Source organism: Chionomys nivalis, chromosome 7 (genome assembly GCF_950005125.1).
Source record: "Chionomys nivalis chromosome 7, mChiNiv1.1, whole genome shotgun sequence".
NCBI lineage: Eukaryota > Metazoa > Chordata > Mammalia > Rodentia > Cricetidae > Chionomys > Chionomys nivalis.
In genome coordinates, this window is record NC_080092.1 from 15,747,247 (window position 1) to 15,769,133 (window position 21,887).

Sequence of the window (21,887 nt, forward strand, 5' to 3'; positions counted from 1 at the left end):
AGGCACAGGGTCACGAGTGGAGGTCAGGGGCTCGCTACCTACCCAGCACCCCTATTTTGGCTCACATTCGCCGCCCTTTGCAGGGTCGCAAGGGCATTTTTGCAGTTTTTCTCTCCATGTCACAGACAGTGAACCCAGGAGACCTAGTGACTGCTGCTTCTCCCCTGAATCCCCAGACTTGGGGGGTGGGCAACCGGATTTACAGCGATTGGGACACTTGCGGTTCACGGACACCATTTCGGGGTTGGAAAGCCCCAGCAGGGTGCTTGGATACTTGGGCTTGAGGGTCGCCAGGCCCCTACGCGGGGGTGGGGGGGCGGGGCGCGTCGTCCCGCCGAGTTTAGGGACAAAGGCCCGCGGGCGGACGTGGCCGGGCCGGGCGGGCCCTTTAAGCGGGGTGGGCGGGCGACGCGGGGGCGGGCAGGGGCGGGGCGGGGCGCGGAGGGCGGCGGCGGCGGCGGCGGCAGCAGCGGTTAGTGCTCGGCGACTCGGATCGCTTCGGCCCGGTCCGGCCCGCACGGCGCTGGGCGCGGAAAACGGCCATGCCGCCGCGGCGCAGCATCGTGGAGGTGAAGGTGCTGGACGTGCAGAAGCGGCGCGTGCCCAACAAGCATTATGTGAGTCTGCGCCCGCGCCACGCGGCGACCCCAGCCCCGCGCAGAACTTGTGCCCCGCGCCCTCCCTGCCGTCTGTCTCCCCACGCGCCTCTGGTCCCCGCGCCCTCCCCGCCATCTCCCCGCGCGTCCCGGGCCCCCGCGCCCTCCCCGCCATCTCTTCACGAGCCCCCGCCCTGCCCACCCGAGCAAAAGTCTGGCCGCAGCCTCTGCTGGAGACGCAGACAAACCAGGAGAGAGACCCAGCCTCGTGGTACCAGCCAACCAAGCCCCTCGTCCTTCTGGGCATGGGTCATTTGAGTGCCCCTCTCCAGTAACTTCCGTTTAACAATGTGGTAAAGTTTCCCCAGGAGTACCCCCCTCTGTGAAATGAGAATTTTGTTTGGAGCTGGCAAGGCATGGAAGAAATAGGTCTCCGGCGTCATTTTGCAGATGGGAAGGCTGAGGGTTCTAGAACGTGGACCGTGGGCCCGGCCCACGGTGACCCGCAGGTGGGAAGCGGCGTCCAGGGCTGCTTAGGGACCTTGTCTGCGATTGAGGTGGCCGAGGCTCCACCTCAAAGATTCTGGGTATTAGGACAGTGGATCCAGAGGAGGCCCTGGGGACTTCAAGAGTGAAGGGGGATGGTGTCCCTGCCTGGAAGAAGCTAGCTGTGGCAGCCTTGGAGAAGTTAACCAGGAAGGAAAAAAGCAAGAGGGAGGGAAAAAAAATTCTAACAAAGAAGTGTGGAACAATGACTAGAAAAGGGCGTTGGCTGGAGAAAGGCTGGCCAGGGGCCTCCCTGGAAGCCCCTTTCGGATCTATTTGTTTAAGAGAGTCATTCTTACAAAGCAGGCAGATATACATGCCTTCCATAAGTCGCTCATAAAATTCTGGAAGGAGATGGCCGGGAATCCACTACACTCTACAAGAAAGGGTGTGCTGTGTTCCCATGTATTGTTATTGGCTAGGCATTCAGTTACTCAGTCCTGGGCCAGCCAGTGGGGGCTGCTTCCTGGACCTGTGGTATCTTTAAATAGAGCTAAGTTTTCCCTGCTTCAGAGCTCAGCTAAATTGTCTTGGTTTCCCCATACCCCACCCATTTTTTTCCCCTTAACTGTTGAGAATGCTGCCGAATCTTGGTTTCTTGTTGGAGCCTGTTGATTTGCCTCTTGCGTATGGGACAGTTTTCAGTAACACACCAACTGGAGGAAGTCTGGAATCCTCTATGCCACCTGCCACCAGATCTGTGAACCCACCAGATCTGTGAGTCCGCCAAACCAGAATAGCTACAGCCACCAAGGGCTGGCATCATCATCCTCTCTTGTTCTGTCACACACCTGTAGTGGTTTTCTCAAGTCCTTTTCACAGACGAGAAAACAAACGGTCAGGAACAGAGCAGGTGTGTAAGTCCAGGCCTGCTGGACCAAAAAAGTTGTAACCACGCCTCTTCTCAGACCCCATATGCCCACAGAGACCCTGGACAAACTCCTCTCAAAAACTGGGAATCCACTCAGGCCCACACCTCCCTGCCAGCGATTTGAAGCTTTGAGGGGTACCCTCGAACTTCCAACCAGTTGTTAGGGGCCCACTGAGCCAGTCTATGTAGCAGCTTGCTGTGGGCTCAGCTCTGAGATTCCCAGGTTGCTGCTACTTTCCGAAGTCTGTGTCCTCATCTGAAAGATGGGATGGTGATGTCCCCTCCCAGGGGGACAGTCATGTGACCAACACGAGGTTCCTTAACTGTAGCCCCCGTAGTGACCGTGTCTCTCTGATTGGAAACGTGCTGAAGTCATGCGGGAGCTTGTTCCGAGAACTTGTTCCTCTGAATGCCGGCTTAGTCACTGCTGTGGCAAGGGGCCTTCTCCCTGCCGTCCACCCATTGATTCCCCAGAGGAGGAAGGGGGTGGGGATGGATGCACCTTGAGTCATCCAGAGGAGGGGATAATTTGGCGCTATGGTGTCAGGGTCCCAAAGCCAGCAGCAGCAGACTGAACTGTGTCACCTGTCCCCCAGCTCCACACACTGAAAGAGGTGGATCTGGAAAGAGGTGTTGGCAGCCTGGCTGAAGTAACCTCGCTTCCGCCCTCCATACAGCAGCTCCCCTTTCCTCAGTTGTGGCAACTAAAAATATGGCCAGGTATTTGAGTGTCCCATATCCCTTTGGGACCCATCTTAGTCTGTTTGTTATTGTATAACCAAGCACCTGAGGTGTGCAGTACTTTGTAAAGTAAAGAGGTTTATTTAGCTGCCTGGGGAGCTGGATGTCCAAGCTGGGGCTCCCTCATCAGTTTGGCCCCTGGACTTCTTGTCTACCTCACAGAGTTGTAGGTGGTATCGTGGTGGGAGCTTGTATATAGAGAGATTGTATGGTGAGACTGGAAACCAGGAACATGAGGGAGGAGCCGCTTTGTTCCTTTGTAACAACCAGCCCTTTGGGAACTGAGGTCCCAGGAGGACTATCTTAATCTCTTTTAAGGCCATGCACCCAATGACCTAACTACTTCTCCCTAGGCTCCGCCCCTTAGATACTACCCTTTCTCATGTCACCACCACACTGGAGACCAAGCTCCCAACACAAAACTCTTGGATGTTAACCGGGGTGTCACCATGTACTCTTGCCCCTGTCATGGCACCCACAGAGCAACATACATATCAATTTGGAGTGGCCTGGCTGCTGTGTCCCTCTGATCCCGTGCCTCGAAGGGTCAGAGGTTCTGAGGCTGCAGTTAGACAACAATGCCTGGGGCTCGGGTCCCCTCTCTACCTCCTTGTCAAGTTAGCAGCTTCTCCACGAAGGCCACCTTCACCTGTGGATAAGGCCGATGTCACTGTGTATAGCCCCTGCTATGCTTTTCTATTCAGAGTCTGGGCTTCAGAGCGAATGAAGGCTTCTCAGAGTGAGATACTGTGGCCACCCACCCTACTGGAGTGTCTTCTACCAACCTGTGGGCTCTGGGGGGCATGTTGCGATCCCCTCCCATGATAGTACACGTGGGTCAAGGGCATCGGAGGCCCCCCACAGCCGTACTGACCAGGGTGGAACCCTGGTGTGGGTTTCGTGGTCATGACAGCTCTTTGAGGGTGGTAGACTCCCATCATGTGACTTCAGTGTCTCAGGGGCACAGGGGGAACAAAGCCCACCCCTGTCCATAGATAGACTCCTGTCTCTGCCAGGTTCTGCATTCATCTCAAATCCTCTCTATCTTTTTATTTAAAATAAAGCAAATAGACAGAGCCCCCACGTGCCCTTCCGGTCACATCTTTTCCCCAAACTACTGCCCTGTGTCTGTTATTTGCCATCTCCATGAACTTCTCAGTTGGTAGCCCAGGCTGGCCTGGAACTAACCATGGAGACCAAGCTGGCCTGGAACTCACAGAAATCCTCCTGCCTTTGCCCTCTGAGTGCTGGAATTAAAGTCCACCATGCCTGGCTCCCACTTTTAAAATACAGATTCACTGGCTGGCGAGGCGGCTCGGTGTTTGAGAGACTTGTCGCCCTTGCGGTGACCCATTGTAACCATAGAGGTCACTGGCATGTGTCGTAACTGTGTAGGTCTGAATAGCCATCACCCCCGTCCAGTTTTACAACATTTCTGTCACCCCGTTTGCCATCAGTATCCCCTCCGTGCCCTTTACATGTTTACCTGCTAGTCTATCTTGTCTTTGATGCTTTGAAACTATAAAAATCTTGCCCTGCTCTAGATCTGTGTTAATTCAGAAGCCCCAGTTCATTTTAACCACTGCATCGTACTCCATTTGTGGCTGTTTCCCTCCCTCCTCAAGGTCCTCTCCTGGGGACTCGGGGCTGTTCTTCCCAGCAGTTGGAGCTGTTCCTGTGTCTAGACCCAGCACCAGAACTCTGCTGGGTCTTATGCTCAGCTCTGTGTGTCATAGCAGGAGCCACGTCCCTGGGTTCCCTCTGCTCTGGGCCTCGTTCAATTGACGTCAGTCTGCTTGCTGCACAGTAGGGTCCCGTGATACTGCTCCTTAGCCTTTCCCTGCTTGCAAATGAGGCCAAGTGGCATTTTGTGCCTTCATTGGCCAGCTGGGATCCCTCCTCTGTGAATTGCCTGTTTATCCTTGCTGCTGGCTCAGTCTGTTTTGCCTTTCATCTTCTCTTGATGTGAAAGGTTTATACGTCTGGGATACTAATCTTGCAGGTGGTTAGATTAATGTCCTCAGTTTCCCTTCGAGGAGATCATAGACTCAGAGGATCCAAAGTGTGTATGTGAGGTCACTCAGCAGAGAGAGACGGCATAGGAACTGAGCTAGGTGTGTTTGGGAGATAGAGACAGCCTTGGGATCCCCACCAGAAATCAGGGGGCTCACTGTTGCCACCTCTTCTGAGATGCCAGGGTCATCCTAGGTTCTTCTGTCTTCCCCATGCAAGTCACCAGCCCTTGTCACTTACTCCAGAGAAACTCTGAGTGGATGGATCATCCTCATAGAGCAAGAGATTGTCAGGGTGTCCTTCCTTAACTGATCAGGTACCAGAAACCTGGGAGTGACGGTCGCTGCCAAGGCAGTGTGGATCCTGCCTGTGCTCTGTGAAGCCAGAGCTGTCTTCTGTGTTGTGTGGTGGTCCCCAAAGCTGAGCTGTGGAGTGTAGATCTGCTGCCGCCCATGCATATCCACAGCCACCGCCCTCCTCTGCCGCCCCTTTTATGGAAACCCTCAAAGCGGAGCAGCCAGTGAGAATGTTAGAGACAAAGTAGCCTGGATGCAACAAGTTCTTTGTGGCAGTAGGGCCGCCCCGCCCAACCGTGGCTTCTGGCTTTGTGAGCGAGGTGGCGCCTCCTGAGAAGATAGTGAGAGAATTCGAAGGTGCTAGAATTCTGCTGGAGAAAACTGCCAGTGACTAGCACACTTCTTCCCGGCTTACCTTTGTCGTGTGGTGGCGAAGCCTGGTTTTGGTTCTCATCACTGCTGAGCCAGGATGTCTGCCACTGGCACTTTCTAGGGTGTCTGAATGACGTGGGTTTAAATGCTGATCCTCAGTGCTGAGCCTGACGACAGCCATTAGTGGTGGCCATGAAGAACCACAGCTTGACTATGGTCTGGATCCACTGCTGAGATGTGCAGCCCCTTCCTTCACGCTTCTGCTCTCTCCTTCAGCCCCTGCCCAGCCTGGGTGTCATGCTGCAGCGTGAAGAGCCCTGCAGCCTCCTCTGCAGATGGTTCTGTCCCTCACCGTGACTGTCAGACAACACTAGCACCCTTGCAGCATTTTGCAAAGGAGATTTATTTTTATCTATGTGCACATGTGCTTGTCTGTATGAGTGGATATGAATATGCTGATGCTCTCGAGGGCCAGAAGAGGATGTTCAGTCCTCTGGCGCTGCAGTTGCCTGGGTGCTGGGAACCACACGTGGGCCCTCTGGAAGAGCAGCAGATGCTCTTAATTACCGAGCCATCTCTCCAGCCCCTGAGTAGAACTTTTTTTAAAAAGTGTCTGTTGCTTTCTTGAGGCTGAGAAAAAAAGGTGAGGTGCCTGTCATAGAAGGGAGCTGTGCCGAGCAGGTGGCAAGTAAGATGTCTTCAGGATGCTCTTCTGGGACCTTGACAACTGTGCTGACTGCTCCAGTCCCCTCAGCCCCGAGTGCAGGCAACAAGCCCTCCCCTTACTGGAAGCCTGCTCCAAGGGAGGTGTCCCAGCTACTCCTCTCATACTCTGGGTGAACTAGCATAGCTCCAAGCAGTCGCAACAGTGAATGGGTGCAGACTTTAAACCTGTGCCCTTAGTGGATGGAGCAGGCCCACCAGACCAGTGGGTTCAGATTTCTTCTCTGCTGTTTACCAACCTCTGTGACCACCATCAGATCATTCACCATCTCTGTACTCAGTGTTCCCATCTATAAGATGGGGTTGTCAGTAGTTCCAATTTGAAGAGGCTCGCATGAGTATGACAGTGGGCCCAGGCCCCGGTGCAGGCCTGACAAGAGCAGCCTTAACTAGAAACACCCATGTATACTGTTATTTACTAGTTGAGGGTGGTGGCTGCTTAAATGCCCATCGGTAGAGAATTGGATGCACGTGACGTGTACATGCAGAATTCCAGGAGGGTGGTGTAGATGTCCCTGGCTCCTACCAGGGCATCACGGTCAGACTGGCTATGGGTACGTGCTCATACTCGGGCCCTTCCTGCAGATTGCCGGTGAAGGGTGGAAATGACCATCGCAGACCCAGAAATAGAGCCGATAAAATATGTTGCACTTTTTTCTTTTTTTGCTTGTCGGTGTTTTTTTATGTTTTCCAAATGTTCTGCAATATACACATGGCCCTGTTTTTAGTGAAAATAAAAACGAATGACTGCTTGTTTTAAAAGAGAGGCCACGCCGAGCCAAGGTGGCTCCAGCAGCTTCCCACATCCTGCTGTCCGCCTGTGAAGTCCCTCTGGATCCCCCATCCTCCGAGAGCAAGGCCTCCTCGGATGGGCTTCTGCTGACCATAGACACTCTTCTTCCATTTCTGCCACACATGACGGGCTTGCATGCGGCTTTCTAGCCATGAGCTGAAGAAGCAAAAGCTATGAGTGTGTGAAATCCCACAGGGCAACCAGACACGTGATTTCCTGGCTCTAGTGTGTTTCACCCAGAGGGTCCAGTCCTTCGTGGTGCCTGCAGCTAAGGATGGGTGCAGATTCATGCAGCCCGGAGTCCTGCAGACACTCTGGCGTGCTGCTCCCTGAGGTCACAGGATGCCAGAAAAGTCCTTCAGTTAGAGGTGTGCCCTGACCCCTGCTGCTGGGGTATTTTGTATGTTTGAGGGCTCCCCAACTCAGGTGCCCACCTTGGGCAAGTGGCACAGTTACTGTACCACCAGAAAGGACCAGACTGGGGACCCTCCCATTGAGCTGCACGTCCTATTCATGATGCCTGGTCTCTGCTTGCAAATTACCCATCTATCTTAGTTATGGTTATTATTCCTGTGATGAAACACCATGACCTTTGGGGAGGAAAGCGTTTATTTGGCTTACATATCCTGAGTCACAGTCCATTGCGGGAGGCCGAGGCAGGAACCTGGAGGCAGGATCTGATGCAGAAGGCATGGAGGAGTGCTGCTCACTGGCTTGTCCCTCTTGGCTTGCCCAGCCTGCTTTCATATAGAACCCAGGACCACCAGCCCAGGAATGGCACCACCCACAGTGAGCAGGGCCGCCTCCCATCAATCACTAATTAAGAAAATGCCTGACAGCTGGATCTTGAGTCATTTTCTCAATGAGCTTCCTTCCTTCAGATGACTTCAGCTTGTGTCAAGTTGACGCAAACTCTCTGACACAGCCTCCTCGTTGCTTGGAGGGAAACTGGTGAATGGTCTTCCTTCTCAGGACTTGGTTGCCCCTTCCCTTTGTGTCCCTGCCATTGCAGGGAGGGGACACGAGGCCTGTTCAGATGGCCGCACGTGGCATCTGGAACCGAACTCTGAGCTGGTACTGTTTTTTGCTTACTGCTGCCCCTAAGATGTCCCTTCTTTAAAGCTGGTGGCTTTGCCAGGCTTCAAAAGCTTTTGTGCGGGATGTCTGGGGACACAAGATGCTGGGATGTTTGTCCTTGGAGTTTTCCTATCCTTGGAACAGTGTTCCAAAGCTCATGTTCTGTGGTCCCTTTCTTAGAGCCCAGAGTGGTGACACTGACCAGACCCTGCACCATGCTGGCATTCCTATCTTCTGGTCAAACATAGGGACACAGTTTGGAACAGAGTAACAGGTGACTCAGCGGCTCAGCAGTGGTGCTGCGGATGAGTGGTGTGGCTGCCCCTACTCGCAGGACTCTGTCCCTTCTGGGATCCCGCATTCTGTTTCACCAGACCGCTGCAGGGCTCCTCCCTCTTGCTTGCTGGCCCAAGCTTTCTTCATGAGCTACAGAGAGGATGGGGTGGAGGGAGCGGAACTCCACCATCAGCCTCTGCAGTCCTATCTCGGCCCATCCTGACTGAGCAAATGAGAACCCAGTACACCCAGTACAATATGAGTTCCAGATAATGCGTACGCAGTATCTGGACCGTACTGGCACTCAACGGTGATTCATCACTTAGCTGAAATTAAGTTCTACTGGGCACTGCGCTTCATTCAATGTTGCCAGAGATTCGTCTCTGAAAACAGCACTTCAGCTTCTTCCTGCCGGGAAGTCTACTGTGTCCTGAGAATCCATGGACAAACACAAGGCACCCTTGGGCCAGGTACTTTGAAAATGCGGAGACAATGTCCATATAGGCAGAGGATATCCAGGAAAGAGGGCAGACAGACAGATCACCTGGGGCTGCTTGTGGCCCTGGACCCCATGAAGGTAAACACTGGGGAGGTAACCTGAGGCTGATCACCCAGGATGGGAGGGGTGATGCCCAGTGGACAAGAGTAAGAAAGACTTGACAGCGAAGACAGACAGAGACTGGGCAAGAAGAAGTGATGTGAGAAGTGGAGATAGAAGCCATGGATAGGAAATTAAGAGACCTGGGCATCTGGTTCCATGGATGTGGGCTGGAACTGGGGCTTCGGTGCTCTGCATGAGTGATATGCACAGTGAAAGCCACTGAGCAGAGAAAGAAGCTGATTCTCAGAGAGAAGCTGATCCACAGAGAGAAGCTGATCCTCAGAAGCTGATCCACAAAGAGAAGCTGATCCTCAGAGAGAAGCTGATTCTTGGAGGGAAACTGATCCTCAGAGAGTTGATCCTCGAAGGGAAAGCTGATCTTTGGAGGGAGGCTGATCTTTAGAGAGAAGCTGATCCTCCGAGGGAAGATGGTTCCTTGGGCCTTCTGCCTGCATCCCAGGAGCAGGAAGAGGGCAGAACCCATGTGGACAGTGGAGCCAAGACTGGCTCTTCAGGGGACAGTGTAAAAGCCACTGGGATTCTGACATTTGAGCGGTGTATAAGTCTGTTTTGCTTTCAGAATTTAACGACATTTTTATTGCTAATTATGATAATAATGTCAGACAGTAACTTTCATTGACCTGACTGTTTCTCACACGTGCTCAAGGGTCTCAAACCTAATGCTGCTGAGCGTGTGAGACAGTGTTCCAGACTAAAAGGCTGATCCTCAGTAAGTGACCGAGAAACCACACACAAAGCCTGACCAACTTGAACCACACAGTAGTGTACAGAACCAGATGAACCTCTCTGCTCCCCATCTCTGAGCAAATGGGGCGTGAGTGACATTAGCACCCCCAGATACCACAGCTTTAAGGACTCCAATTGGCCAGATCACCTGGCCATCTTCCGGGTAGAGGTGGGATATCCTGATTGACAGTCCTACTCTTCAAGTAGTGGGCAGCTGAGGTCAAAGGGCACCAGGGTTGGAAGGAGGAGGCTTGGACTGGGCAGGTGACACCATGCACGAGTGACGTGTGAGACTGTCCTCTTCAGCTTCACACCTGTGGAGACCAGGCAGTTCGCTCAGGATCACACTCGACTGAAGTGGTGGGAAGCAGCAGCTCTCTGCCCCTCACCCTAGGGAAGCTGCCCGAAAGCCCACAGGGTTGGCGTGCTCAATTCTGCTTAATGAAGCAGGATTTCACGAACCTCCGCCCACAGTGCTGGCCCACCAGCCAGAACCCACGAGGTGGCGTCACTGTTTCCTCCTCTCGGGCCAGTGCGTGAATCAGCAGCTGTGGCTTTGGGCCACCCTTGGCTTCCAGTCAGTTCCACAGATGTGGCTTAATGTCTGCCTGGAGCCAGCTGTGGATCAGGGCCAGAGAGAGAAGCAGTGATGAGCAGACGCAGGGCTGTCCTTAAAGGGGTCACCTCTGCTGAGGTGCATCTGTGACGAAGAGGGTGGAAGGGACAGGGTTGGGGTCGGGACATCGCATCCCGGTCCCTGTGAGGGAAGCCAAATGTGGATGGACGCTTGGGGACTGGGGAGCCAGTGCCATCTAGCAGAGGGTCCCCAGCATGGGCCTAGGACTTAGAAAAGGGCTAGATCTCTGTTTTCACATTCTTTGAGAATGCCTTCCATTCTGTCCTGATGTGACTATATTTTCAGATAAATTCGCTAATTTTTTCTGCATATTTTTAAATAATTCTCTGGTCCTCATCACTGCTTAAAATCATGGTATCACATGATTTATTGAGATTTTTTTTAAAAAAAGTTAATAAACATGGCTATTTACAATTTTGCTTTTCAATTTAATAAATGGAGTTTGACTTAGTTTCATTCGAAATCCTATGTATTTTATGGAGTTTTAAATCATTTTCAGATGGAGTAGTGAATTACATGAGATTGCCAAATGGGCTCCCCAGAAGAACGAATGCCCCTGGGTAGAATGCTCAGAGGTTGGTGGCCAGGTGGCCTGGAGGTGGCCTGGCTCTGTGAGCTGGAGTTAGTGGCTTAGCCTCTCTGTGCCCATTCTTTCTTCTGGGAAATAAGGGTAGGATAATGACTGAGGTGGCTTAGTCACAGAGAGGATTTCGTTCACTTCCTGGCACACAGAAGTGCTGAGAATGGTTCCCTATTTTCTTTTTAAGGATAAACATTGTGTTTGAGGACGTTGCGTGAGAGCAGCAGGCTGGGTAGTAACTAGAGTTCCGCCCGCAGCTTGTTCCCTCTTACGTCTTTACGTCCACGGTCAGCTTTCGAACCAGCAATGTGACTTGTCTCTGTGCGTCTGTATCTTCTTTTAAGACGGGGTCTCACCATGTAGCCTGGCTGTCTGCCTCCCAGGTACTGGGATCCAAGCCTCAGGGGTTTTAATCAGCAGCCTCAAGTACACAACCAGTCAGGAACGGTTGCACACATGTCCATGTTCTAGATGGATGAGGGTCCAGGTCACTAAAGTTCAGATTAATCAGCTTCTGTGAGGACTGGCAGGTTAAGATATCAGTATTAAAACTATTCAAAATAGCTTAAGTATCTACTGCTGGGAAAGAATGTGAAATACTGTGTCGCTGTGGACCAAGGAACTTTCAAAAGAGGTTTGTTCCGATCTTGTTTAGTGAAATGGAGAGATGCTCACCGTACAAGACAAATTAAAAACATAAGTCGTCCAGTCGGTCTCTGTGCCTACAGTCTGTGCACAGGCTGGAACCAACCAGAACTATTGAAGGGGAAAAAAAAAAGAAAATATTGGGAGACGATTTACCTGTTGCTGGAGTGTTTTGTGTGGTTAGGCCTGAGATGGTTATGTCTGTGTGGTTAGGCCTGTGATGGTCTGGTTGTGTGTGTGTAGTTAGACCTGAGATGGTCATATCTGTATAGTTAGGCCTGATATGGTCATGCCTGTGTTGTTAGGCCTGCGATGGTCGTGTCTGTGTGGTTAGGCCTGCGATGGTCGTGTCTGTGTGGTTAGGCCTGAGATAGCCGTGTATGTATTGAACGTGTACGGCAGCTGTTTACATTGTGTGCGCGTCGGGTTAGGTGTTTAAGCCTTCTAGAGATGGTCTGAAGTGGATGGGAGGGTCTGGAGGGAACCCAGAGCCACGCCTTGAGGACAGAGAGGGATGGCCAGATACGGTGTGATCTTCATTAGCAAAGCGTTTGTGTGCAGGCCTAGGGTCTGGGGAGTGTGCCAAGAGCGTCGTCTCGTGTGTGGGAATGTGGATGGCTTTAAGGCCTCAGACTCTGCAGTTCCTAGGTCTGCTTGTTGCTGTCTGGACAGAGCGAGTTCCTCACCCTCCCCACATACCGTCCTCATTGCAAAACAGGAGCTGTAGCCCGGGGACCTCCCTACAGGGCAGAGCAGAGCAGAGCTGCGGAGACATGGACTGTGGCTGGCATGCGGTCAGCAGTCACATGAAGCTGCCTTGTTTTTGTGTATTATCCAGTTTTCCCTAAAGAGGAGAGGACAGTGTAGGATGACGTGGGAGTCCACACAGAGCCCTAACTGGAATGGTAGCATCCGCATCCATCAGGTCCTGGGCCAGCAAGGCTGGACACAGGTGGCCAGTCATACTCACAGAACCTGGCCTGTGATGCAGGAAGGGTATGTCTGAGGTGGAAGTGGTATTTGTGCCGCCATGCTCCTTCGCCCATCTGCCCCACGCTAGAATCGTGCTCATTAAATACAAACCCATGGTATTTGCTGGTTTTTCTTTAAAAGGAGCCATGAAGGGGCCCTAGACAGGAGGGGAATTAGCTTAAGTGCTGTATGCATTAGTCAGTTTTCTATTTCTGTCACAAAATGCCAGAGGTTGAGGAACTTAAACATTTCTTTAGCTCACAGGTGTCAAAACACAAAACGTCCAGATCGTAGGGCAGCAGTGGTGAGGGCCCTCAGCTGTCCTGGTAGATGTGATGTCAGGAGCTATCACGGGGGAGGAAAGGATGCCAGAGAACAGAAATTGTCCTTTTACAACTGTCTGTTCCTATAGAATTAATGGAGTCCTGGCAGAACCACATAGTCCCCTAGAGACTCAATCACCTGGAACTGTGCCCCATTTCTTAAAGGTCCCATGTGGTAAACTGGAGACAAAACACAGGAATGCTTGGGACACAAATCACAGCTCTGTTTTAGGAAGACCTTGTCTGGTTGACCAACGGTGGAGAGCAGGCTGGGCCCAGGTGAAGGAAGCCATGTCGTGGAGGGGATGGCCAACTCGTCCATGAGCAGCAGGCTTCTTTGTCTGCCTTTCCTGCCACCCCAGCCTGCATCTCCCAGCCAACACCCTCATCAGTTCCCATTGCCCTTCTTGTTGTGGGAAGTGCCAGGCTCCTGACAGGATGGGGGCTTCTGGACTCAGTTCTGTGGACTTCCAGGCTCACCCAGATAGCTGGAGTGGATCGGGGCCATAACCAACCTCATTGGGCGCCACGTGGGTGCTGGCACTGTGCATGCAGTTGGCTAGATGTCACCTCGTGTTACAGAGGGAGAACAAAGGCTGAGGGGGGGGGGACTTGCCCAAGACACACAGCTGGATGGCCAAAGGGCAGGAGTTGGACACACATGGTGAGGGGACCAGCAAGTGTGGAATTCTGGTATCTTAAGCCCTGCCATGTTTACCAGGCGGTCATTTTTGAGATAGTCTTTTTATATAACTCGGGTTGGCCTGAAACTCACTGTGTAGCCTGGACTGAGCTGGAATCAATTCTCCTACTGCTTCAGCATCCCTAATGCTGGATTACCACCCCTGCCAGTATGCCCTACTCAGAGTGATCACTCTTGAAAACGACCAAGGACAGCAGGCATGGTCAGGCCATGGCTGGTTCATTTTCTCTGGCCATTAATCCTGCAGCCCGCACCTGTTCACCAGTGCCGTGCCCATCTTCCATGGCGATGTCATTCACCTCCCGCAGTCAACTCCACATCATCTGGCCAAGTGCTAGAGGCAGGGTTGTGTTTTGTTTCAGTATTCTTCTTTAGATTGACATGTAATGGTCACACATGTTCATGGCGTACATGCTGACATCTGAGCATGCGTGTGTGTGATGACCAGATCGGGCTACTGGTGTGTTCATCATCTCTGATAAGTCATCATTGCTGTGTGGGGATGTCCCAAATCCTCTCTTGTAACTTCTTCAAAGCATACAGTTAACTGCCACCCACCATGGTTGCTCTGTGGCACTGTAGAATATTGGACACCCACCCTCCTGTCTAATTGTATCCTATCTCCCAGTAACCATCCCGTCTCTAGCCCTCCCAGCCTCTGGCCACCTCCATCCGTGAGATCCACAGTTTTTAGCTTCTCTGTGTGCACTGGCTAGTTCCATGCCAACTTGACACAGGTTAGAGTCATCTGTGAAGGGGGAGCCTCAACTGAGAAAATGCCTCCTTAAGATCAGGCTGTAGGCAAGCCTGTAGGACTTTTTCTTAGTTAATGATTGATGGGAAAGAGCCCAGCCCATGGTAGGTGGTGCCATCCCTGGACAAGGTGGTCCTGAGTTCTATCAGAAAGCAGGCTAAGCAAACCACAATGAGCAGGCCAGTAAGCAGCACCCTCCATGGCCCCTGCATCATCTCCTGCCTCCAGGTTCCTGCCCTGCTTGAGTGCCTGTCCTGACTTCCCTCAGCAGTGGACTGTTACCTGGCAGCGTAAGCTGAAATAAACCTTTTCCTCCCCAAGTTGCTTTGGTCAAGGTGTTTCATCACAGCGATAGAAACCCTAAGACACCGCACAAGTGAAATCGTGGCGTAATTGCCTGTGCCTTAACTATTTCACGCAACTTACTGTCGTCGGCTCCACCAAAGTTGCCACATTCTTTGTCTAGCCAGGTTTTGCTCCATTGTGCACCGCCACATTTTCTCAGCTGTTCCTTCATCCGCTACAGAGCTGTTCCTGGGGTGTTGTCAGCAGTACTGTAGTGAGCGTGGGGGTCCAGCTATTTCTTCCTCATACTGATTTCACTTCCTCTGGCGGTGTCTCCAGGAGCAGGCTTCTGGGTCTTATGACGATAGTTCTAGCTCTGGAGTGTGGAGGAACCTCCATGCTGTTTCCCACAGTCTAGTACTAGCTCACATCCCCATGAGCTAGGCAGGAGCCTTCTCCTGGGGCATCTCACCAGCGTTCATGATCTCTTGTCTCTCGGGTAGTCGCCTGCCTGGCTGGGGTGAGGCAGTCCCTCGCTGTGGCGTGACTCTGCTTTTCTGTTTTGAAAGGATCCAGACCCTTGCTCTGGCACATCCCTGCTCAGTTCCTGGCTGACTTTGGACGAGTGGCGTTGTGGCCTCTCTGAACGTCATTTTTGTGTGCTACAAAATGGGGCAGATCATATGTTCCACCGCACGGGGTTGGTTTCCTAGGAGGACAGATCATTAGTGTGATTGCCAGATAGAAGACACCATCGCCCCTCAAGACCTAGAGCAATTGTTTCTGACCCAGAAAGTGTCCCCAGGTGCCACTAGCAGAACTAGCCCCCTTGTGTTCTACAGGGTAACCAGATGGCCTGTGGCCCATGAAGAAACCCTACTAAGATCTCTACTAAGCAACCGCTGGGTGCTGGGTATTGTTCTAGGCCCTTTAGGTGTCTGACCACATTCCGTGGGCTTTGGCTCCTACATCCCACAGGCTGAGTCCCATTCCCAGCTCTGTCACAGGTGGCTATGTGACCTTGGGTGAACTATTGACTCTCTGTGAGTTAAAAACCAGTGGCATATCACAAAGGAAGTAGCTGTGTGGCACACCTAGCCGGTGCTGTCATTAGCTCCATGGCCCCGGGCAACCCTGTCAACACAGGGCAGCCCCAACTGTCTTCAACCCCTCTCACATAGCCCAGGCACTCCTAAGGCCTGGCAGTCTTCAAGATCTCAACAAGCCCTGAGTGCCTGCCCTGGAGTTGTTCCTAGAAAGCCAGCCTGCAGGTTGGTGTCCTGAGCCTGGGCTTTGGCGCCAGCACTGCTGCTTGCCATTGGAAAGTTCCCATGCCGCTCGGGCCAGATGTGTGCAGAAGTGTGTGAGTTGGCAGCCAAGGCCCAGCTGGAGCCACAGGCCCAGGCCAGCGGTGTTTCCATCCTCTAGGGCCTTGGTCTGCAAGCAGTGTTCTTTGCCTGGCTAGTCCAGTAGCAGCTCTAGCCTTTGGCCCTGAATGTCCTCCTAACATGAGGGGACATTGGCCGATGTGTGAATAGCCCCAGGCGTGCCCATGCACAAGAATCTGAGGGCTGGCTTCCCTGCTCACCAACGCTCCAACTTCTGCTGATGGGGCTTTCATCTCAAGTGTGCCCAGGAGAAGGGACACGTCATGCTGTGAGCTCCAACCCAGACTTGTTAATTGCCAGGTCTGGGCGCTATGACCAGACAGAGGACAAGCACTATCGGGCTCCTCTAACCCCCAGCAGGTTTTCATCAGGGTAGAGGAAGGAGGAAGAATCAGGAGTTCAAGGCCAGCCTGGGATAAGATCACAAAACAGAACAGATAACTTTTTCGATCTAATGTTCCTTTTCTTTTTGAGATAAAGTCTCTCTGTACATCGTTGACTAGCTTGAAACTCGCTACATAGACCAGACTGGCTTCAAACTCACAGAAATCCACCTGCCTCTGCCTCCTGAGTACTGTGGTTTAAGGCGCGCACCACCACACCTGGATGGTCTAATGTTCTGAGTTCTTAATAAGGGCTGCTACAGACAGGGCACGGCAATGGACAGTCTAGTTCTCCCAAAGAACACCTGAGACGTCTCAGTTAGCAATGGGACGAAGCTCCTATGAAGCGTCTGTGACCCGGGGACATCATACATCCACTGCTGCTTAGAGTGGCTGGAGCAGCTAGCAGAGCGAGGGTTTCCTCCAAGCTCGGCCTATGGCTACATTTTCATCACAAAGCACTTCTGTTCCTGTTCCTCTTGACAACCGAGCTGTTCATTCGTTCATTTCGGGAGCATTGTGACTGAGAAAGGTCACTGTGATCTTTGACCATGGAGCCCTGTTTGGGCTTTTCATCTCTCTTTTTACTGGATGTTTCAAAAGCCCACTGTTCCCGGGCCCTGGCGGAACAGCGGTAAGACAGGCTGACCCTGCAGCTGGAGGGTCCTGTGGGAGTGAGTGCTAGCTGGGCACATGACTTGGTGTCCTCTGGTGTCTTGCTGAGAGGGTGGCTCTGGCATCTAGGGAGCCCAGAGAATACTGGCCGACTCAGACGCAGGCTGTCTGTTGAGGCTCCAATGGGAGGCAACTTAATGTGAGGACAAGAGAAGGCAGAGAAAGTCCCCCCCCCCCATGAGAGAGACAGTCTCGTGCTCCTGGCTGAGGTCCTTACATGCACGTGACGTTCTCTGCTCTGCATGGCCACGGCCCCAGTTGGTTCAGAGCAGGTCTGTGTGTCTGCCTTGTGAGTAGTCGAAGTTGAGTAGCACGTCGGACAAAGGCCCCAGCTGCCCCTTTAGAGTCACCTCCACCTCCTGCCAGCCTCCTGGCCACATACCTGCATCCAGGTATAATCACAGCCCTCAGCCACCAGCCCCCTGCCTTGCCGTGTGCAGAGCGGACAGAGACAGCCAGGCTGCAGCCCTAACTCTGGTGCGTCCTAACTGGTGCAGGGCACTGCGGACTCTTGTGTCTGGGCCCCATTCCAGCCATTCACCTAATTGAAAAAAAAAAATGGAAAAGAGAGAGAGAGGGAGGGAGAGAAATTGGCAGCCTGCCATCTCCGGTGTCTCTTTGTCTCTTGCTGCAGGGTGCCACTGAGTTTAGTGATTCCTGCTGCTGACTTGGGGACAGGAAAGCTCTGGCTTGGGGCCTGGAGAACTGGGAGTAAGGACTTGAGAGGCACGTAGGTTGGGGTGAAGCTAACCTGTCCTCCCACTGGTTGATCTCAAGTATATATGGTTTCCTCCTGCACTGTCTCACCCCAGGGTGACCCCACCTTCCTGGCAGGTGATCTGTGAGAGCTGGGCCTGGTGGTACATGAGAGTAAACAGGCCCAGATCCAGGGCCAGAGCTGCCGGTCCTGCCTGCGCCTTGGCTTGCCCACCTCTATCGTCCTAGTACTTCCCCTGAGTACCCAGCTTTCCCTCTGAGCACCCAGCATTCCCTCCTAGCACCCAGTGTTCCCTGTTAGGACCCAGAACTGCCCACTAGCACCCAGTGTCCCTCCGTAGTATCATGAAGCTTGGCAGCATTCCTATCCAGGAATAAATTGAATATGTTTTTATTTAAGAGAAATCCACATTTTTCAGCACTTCCTGTGGCAGGGCTGCCATGGGGTGTGGGGAAATCAAACAAACTGCAGCGTGTTGCAGTTTCAGAAAGAGGCTGGAGGTGCTGACCTACATAGACCAGATGTTGGGCCGACAGCTGGAGAGTTGGCAGATCGCAACCAAAGGGAACCCAGGGTCTCCAGGAGGAGCTGTGGAATCGTGTTTCATATTAGTTCAGGCCCAGATGAGGCCAGCTGCAGCTACCTCACTCCCCTGCACCCGTGGTCCTTTACCGTGCTTCCCCAGCCCCATTTTCTTTCTCTTTTACCTCTCCCCTCCCCTCCCTGTTTCTTCTCTCTCCCTCCCCATCTCTTTCAGACCCCTCACCCTCACCCCTGGCTCTGCTGTCCATGTTGGGCCTCGTGGCCAGGGCGGCACACTGCCAGAGGCAGGATCGCAGACTTGCTCCTTGCTGGCTCTCTCAGCTTGGAAACACAGCCGGGTGGGAGCTTCAAAGGGAACCCACCTACATTTTAGAGATGACTTTTGCTGTTTTTGAGACATGATACCTATATGTAGCCCTGGCTGTCTTAGAACTCACTCTGTAGACCAGGCTGGCCTTGAACTCAGAAAGATCCACCTATCTCTGCCTCCCAGGTGCTGGGGTTAAAGGCGTGCACCCCCATGCCTAGCTAGAGATGATTTTTGATGCCTGAGGTCTGTGGATGCTCCGTAACAGGAAATAGGTTTATCTGACTCACTTTCAACAGCTTTTTATTGATAATTTCTGGAACCCAGTGTGATGTTCGGGTTCTTGGACACGTTGTCTTCTGATCACATTGGTCTTGGTGCGTCTGTTGCCTTAAATGGTTATTTTTTTCTGTATCTACCCATAACCTTTCTTCTTACTGTTTCAAAATCCATAATGACATCGTAGTCATCCCGCCACGTAGTAGAAACCCAGACTCCCTCCTCCATCTGACTGGAGCACTGTCCTTTCCCCGGCTGCCTTCCTCAGCCTGGAATCGCTTAGCAGAGTCACTTTGGGGCTTGCATTGGTGGCAGAAGAGGGCTGCGTTAGTCACTCTGGACTGATGGCTCCCTGGACTAGCCATGGCCTGTGAACAGAAGCCACAGCCTCTCAGTGATGGTCTTGTGCCTGCTGCACGCTCCCACCCCACCCCCAAGCCTCCCCAAAAGAGCTGTATTCTTCTCTGGGATCAAGAGCAGCATTCTAAAGGGAAGACCCCTGCCCTAACGCCTGCCAAAGGAAGCCCTGGCTTCTGGTTCCAACCCTCCTCCCCATAGACTACGTGGCAACTCCCTCCAACTTTCCCTAACTATAAAATAAAGGTTATCCTAAAGCAGGGTTTTCCTCTGTTAAAGTCTTGGAAGCCCCTGCAGTCTGCCAAGAGCTGAGGCCCTGTCTGCAGGCTCCAGGGAATGGTTTGGTCTACAGAAGGCTGGTTACACCCTCTCCTGCATATAGAAGAACTAAAAGCAGCGTGTGGTTTGGAAACCAGGGTAGACAGTCCAGAGACCCACCCACTTGGCCTCTGCTGGATCCCAGGGCTTCTTGTAGGCCAATTTGACAGTCGGCCTAAGAGCTCTTCACATCGACACTTCTCTGAACAAGCTATTGTCTGGAGAGCCCAAAGGTTATCTCAGAGAACATAGAAGAAAATTCTCTTCCGTGGAAGTTTATCTGCAGTAGTATGAGGGACGGATCTCTCCGTGTAGCTGTATTGTAGCCTGCCCCCATACAGACATTGCTAATGAATAACAGCACCATCGGACTGACGTGTCTTTCTTAACCCCCCTGCAGGGAAATGGCCTTAGTCCCACTTGGGCCTTTTCTTTAGATTTTTTTTTTTCAGTCACCCCTAGGTCACTGCAGACCACCCACGGGCCCAGAAGAGGCAGGGGAAGTGCTTCTGATTTTAGAAATGCCATCCACTGGGCTGTGAATGACAAAGCTTCAGATGCAGAGAGAATGGCAGGGAAGTCGGTGAACTCAGGACCAGCCCATTCCCAGCTTTCCACACCCTGTCAGAGTTTTTCTCTGCCCACAGACTGCCTTACTATATATTCCCAGCACAGCCTGGCTCCTCACATGCACTCACGGAGACAGTTCCGTTACTTTTAGAGGGAAGCTGTAGCCATCTACCATAAATGGAAAGCCAGTAACTTGCTAGAAATAGGACCAAGAAACTCTGGTGTTAAATTCCCCCCTGGCCAGTATGGCTTGCTTTGAGATTGTTGGTCCCTCATGGTAGGCGACCAGAACATTGGAGAAGAGTGTGAGGAAGGTAAAGAAGCCTCAGCCTCTGGTCCCTGCAGCCCCCAGTGTGACCACCGTCCTATGACCAGCATCATGGCCCCACCCGATTGTTGCTCTAAGCCTGGAGTTGGGACCAAGCCAAAAACCCACTACAAACTCTAGCAATAGATCTGCAGATCAGAATAAGATTGGAGGATGCCCCAACAGCCTCCTGGAACAACTCTCAGCGTGTTTGCAGTTCATGTGATGAAACCGTTTGAGATCATAGCTCTGTGTGTGCCAAAGCACCAGCTGCAGCCATCAGGCTGCCCTGGGAATGGCCTGTCCATGTTCTGGGGCCTTTCCAGGTGCTGGACCGTAAGCTAGTGGGTGAGCAGGCATGTCCATTGCCCTAGGACTTGGGTCCCTCCCACAGGAGAGGGCTTGGCTGTCTCTGTCTTACCACCTACTCTTGCCAGGGCCCAGCTCTGATTTCCCAAGGGGCTGTACACTAGATTTTGGCTTCAGACGTTTTTCTTGGAAAAGCTAACCCTTTGGGTATTGACGTTGGAAATGGGCCTAGGTTCCTACATGCTCTATGGGGGCCCTGTAAGGACTTGGGCCTCATGGCCCAGGTGTAGACTTGCCAAGGGTGGTAAGGGTGAAGGATTGAACAATATTTAGAGAACATTTCCTGCAGGTCCCATCCCCGAGCTGAGATTTTATTTAGCCTAAGTTCCCTTTCTGGAACTTTCTGTCAGCTCGGGAGGTGAGAATGTCCAGCATCCTTGGCCCGTTTTGCAGAGAACACAAAGGTTCCCAGAGACGTGTCATACTCTATCTCACACCGTAAGTTCTGGGTGCAGATTGCCCAGCCGAATCTAGTTGAGGTCAGCACTAGACCCTGCCACCCTGCACTCGGCATCCCTGTGGCACTGGCCACACTTGTACACAGTGACTTTAGGGACAAACAAGAAGATGCTAGCCTGGGGTATGTCTTTTGTATGTCTTTTGTTCTTCCTAGTAGACAGTATAGATGGCCTCTGACTTGCAGCTGTTTAACTTGTGACTTTAAAGTGCACTTTGGTCTTGAGTTCGGCTCTTCTCTCCAGCCGGTGCTGTTCGGTCAGATACTCTTGTGACGCTGCAGTGTTAAGAAGCCGCGGCTCTTGGCCAATCACACGACTGAGGAGAGCAGCTGGCATCACACAGTGGGCGGCGTGGCCAAGTGGGAGCGTTGGAGAGGTCAGGTGGAGTCAGTTCATTTTCTGCTTTAGGTGTTCAACTTAGGGGCTTATCAGATACATCCCATCACTGGAGAGACGGCTCAGCAGTTACGAACACCGACTGTTCTTCCAGAGAACTCAGGTTCAATTCCCAGTACCCTCATGGTAGGGCAGCTCATAACTGTCTGTAACTCCAGTTCCAGGGGATCCGATACCCTTAGACAGACAGAACAAAACATTAATGCTCATAAAAATAAAAATTAATTAATTTTTAAAAAGATATATCCCATTATAAATAAATTGATTT

General features: G+C 52.4%; 1 protein-coding gene across 1 annotated transcript in view; it reads left to right on the top strand.

Annotated features, from left to right (window-relative positions):
- Positions 1 to 495: 495 nt before the first annotated feature.
- The window catches only part of Sh3pxd2b (SH3 and PX domains 2B), an 85,938-nt gene continuing 64,546 nt past the window's right edge, over positions 496 to 21,887 (top strand). Inside the window, exon 1 of the mRNA XM_057775582.1 lies at positions 496 to 617. Coding sequence (XP_057631565.1) covers positions 543 to 617 — 75 coding nt within the window. The 5' untranslated portion in view covers positions 496 to 542. The remainder of the gene's footprint in view (positions 618 to 21,887) is intronic.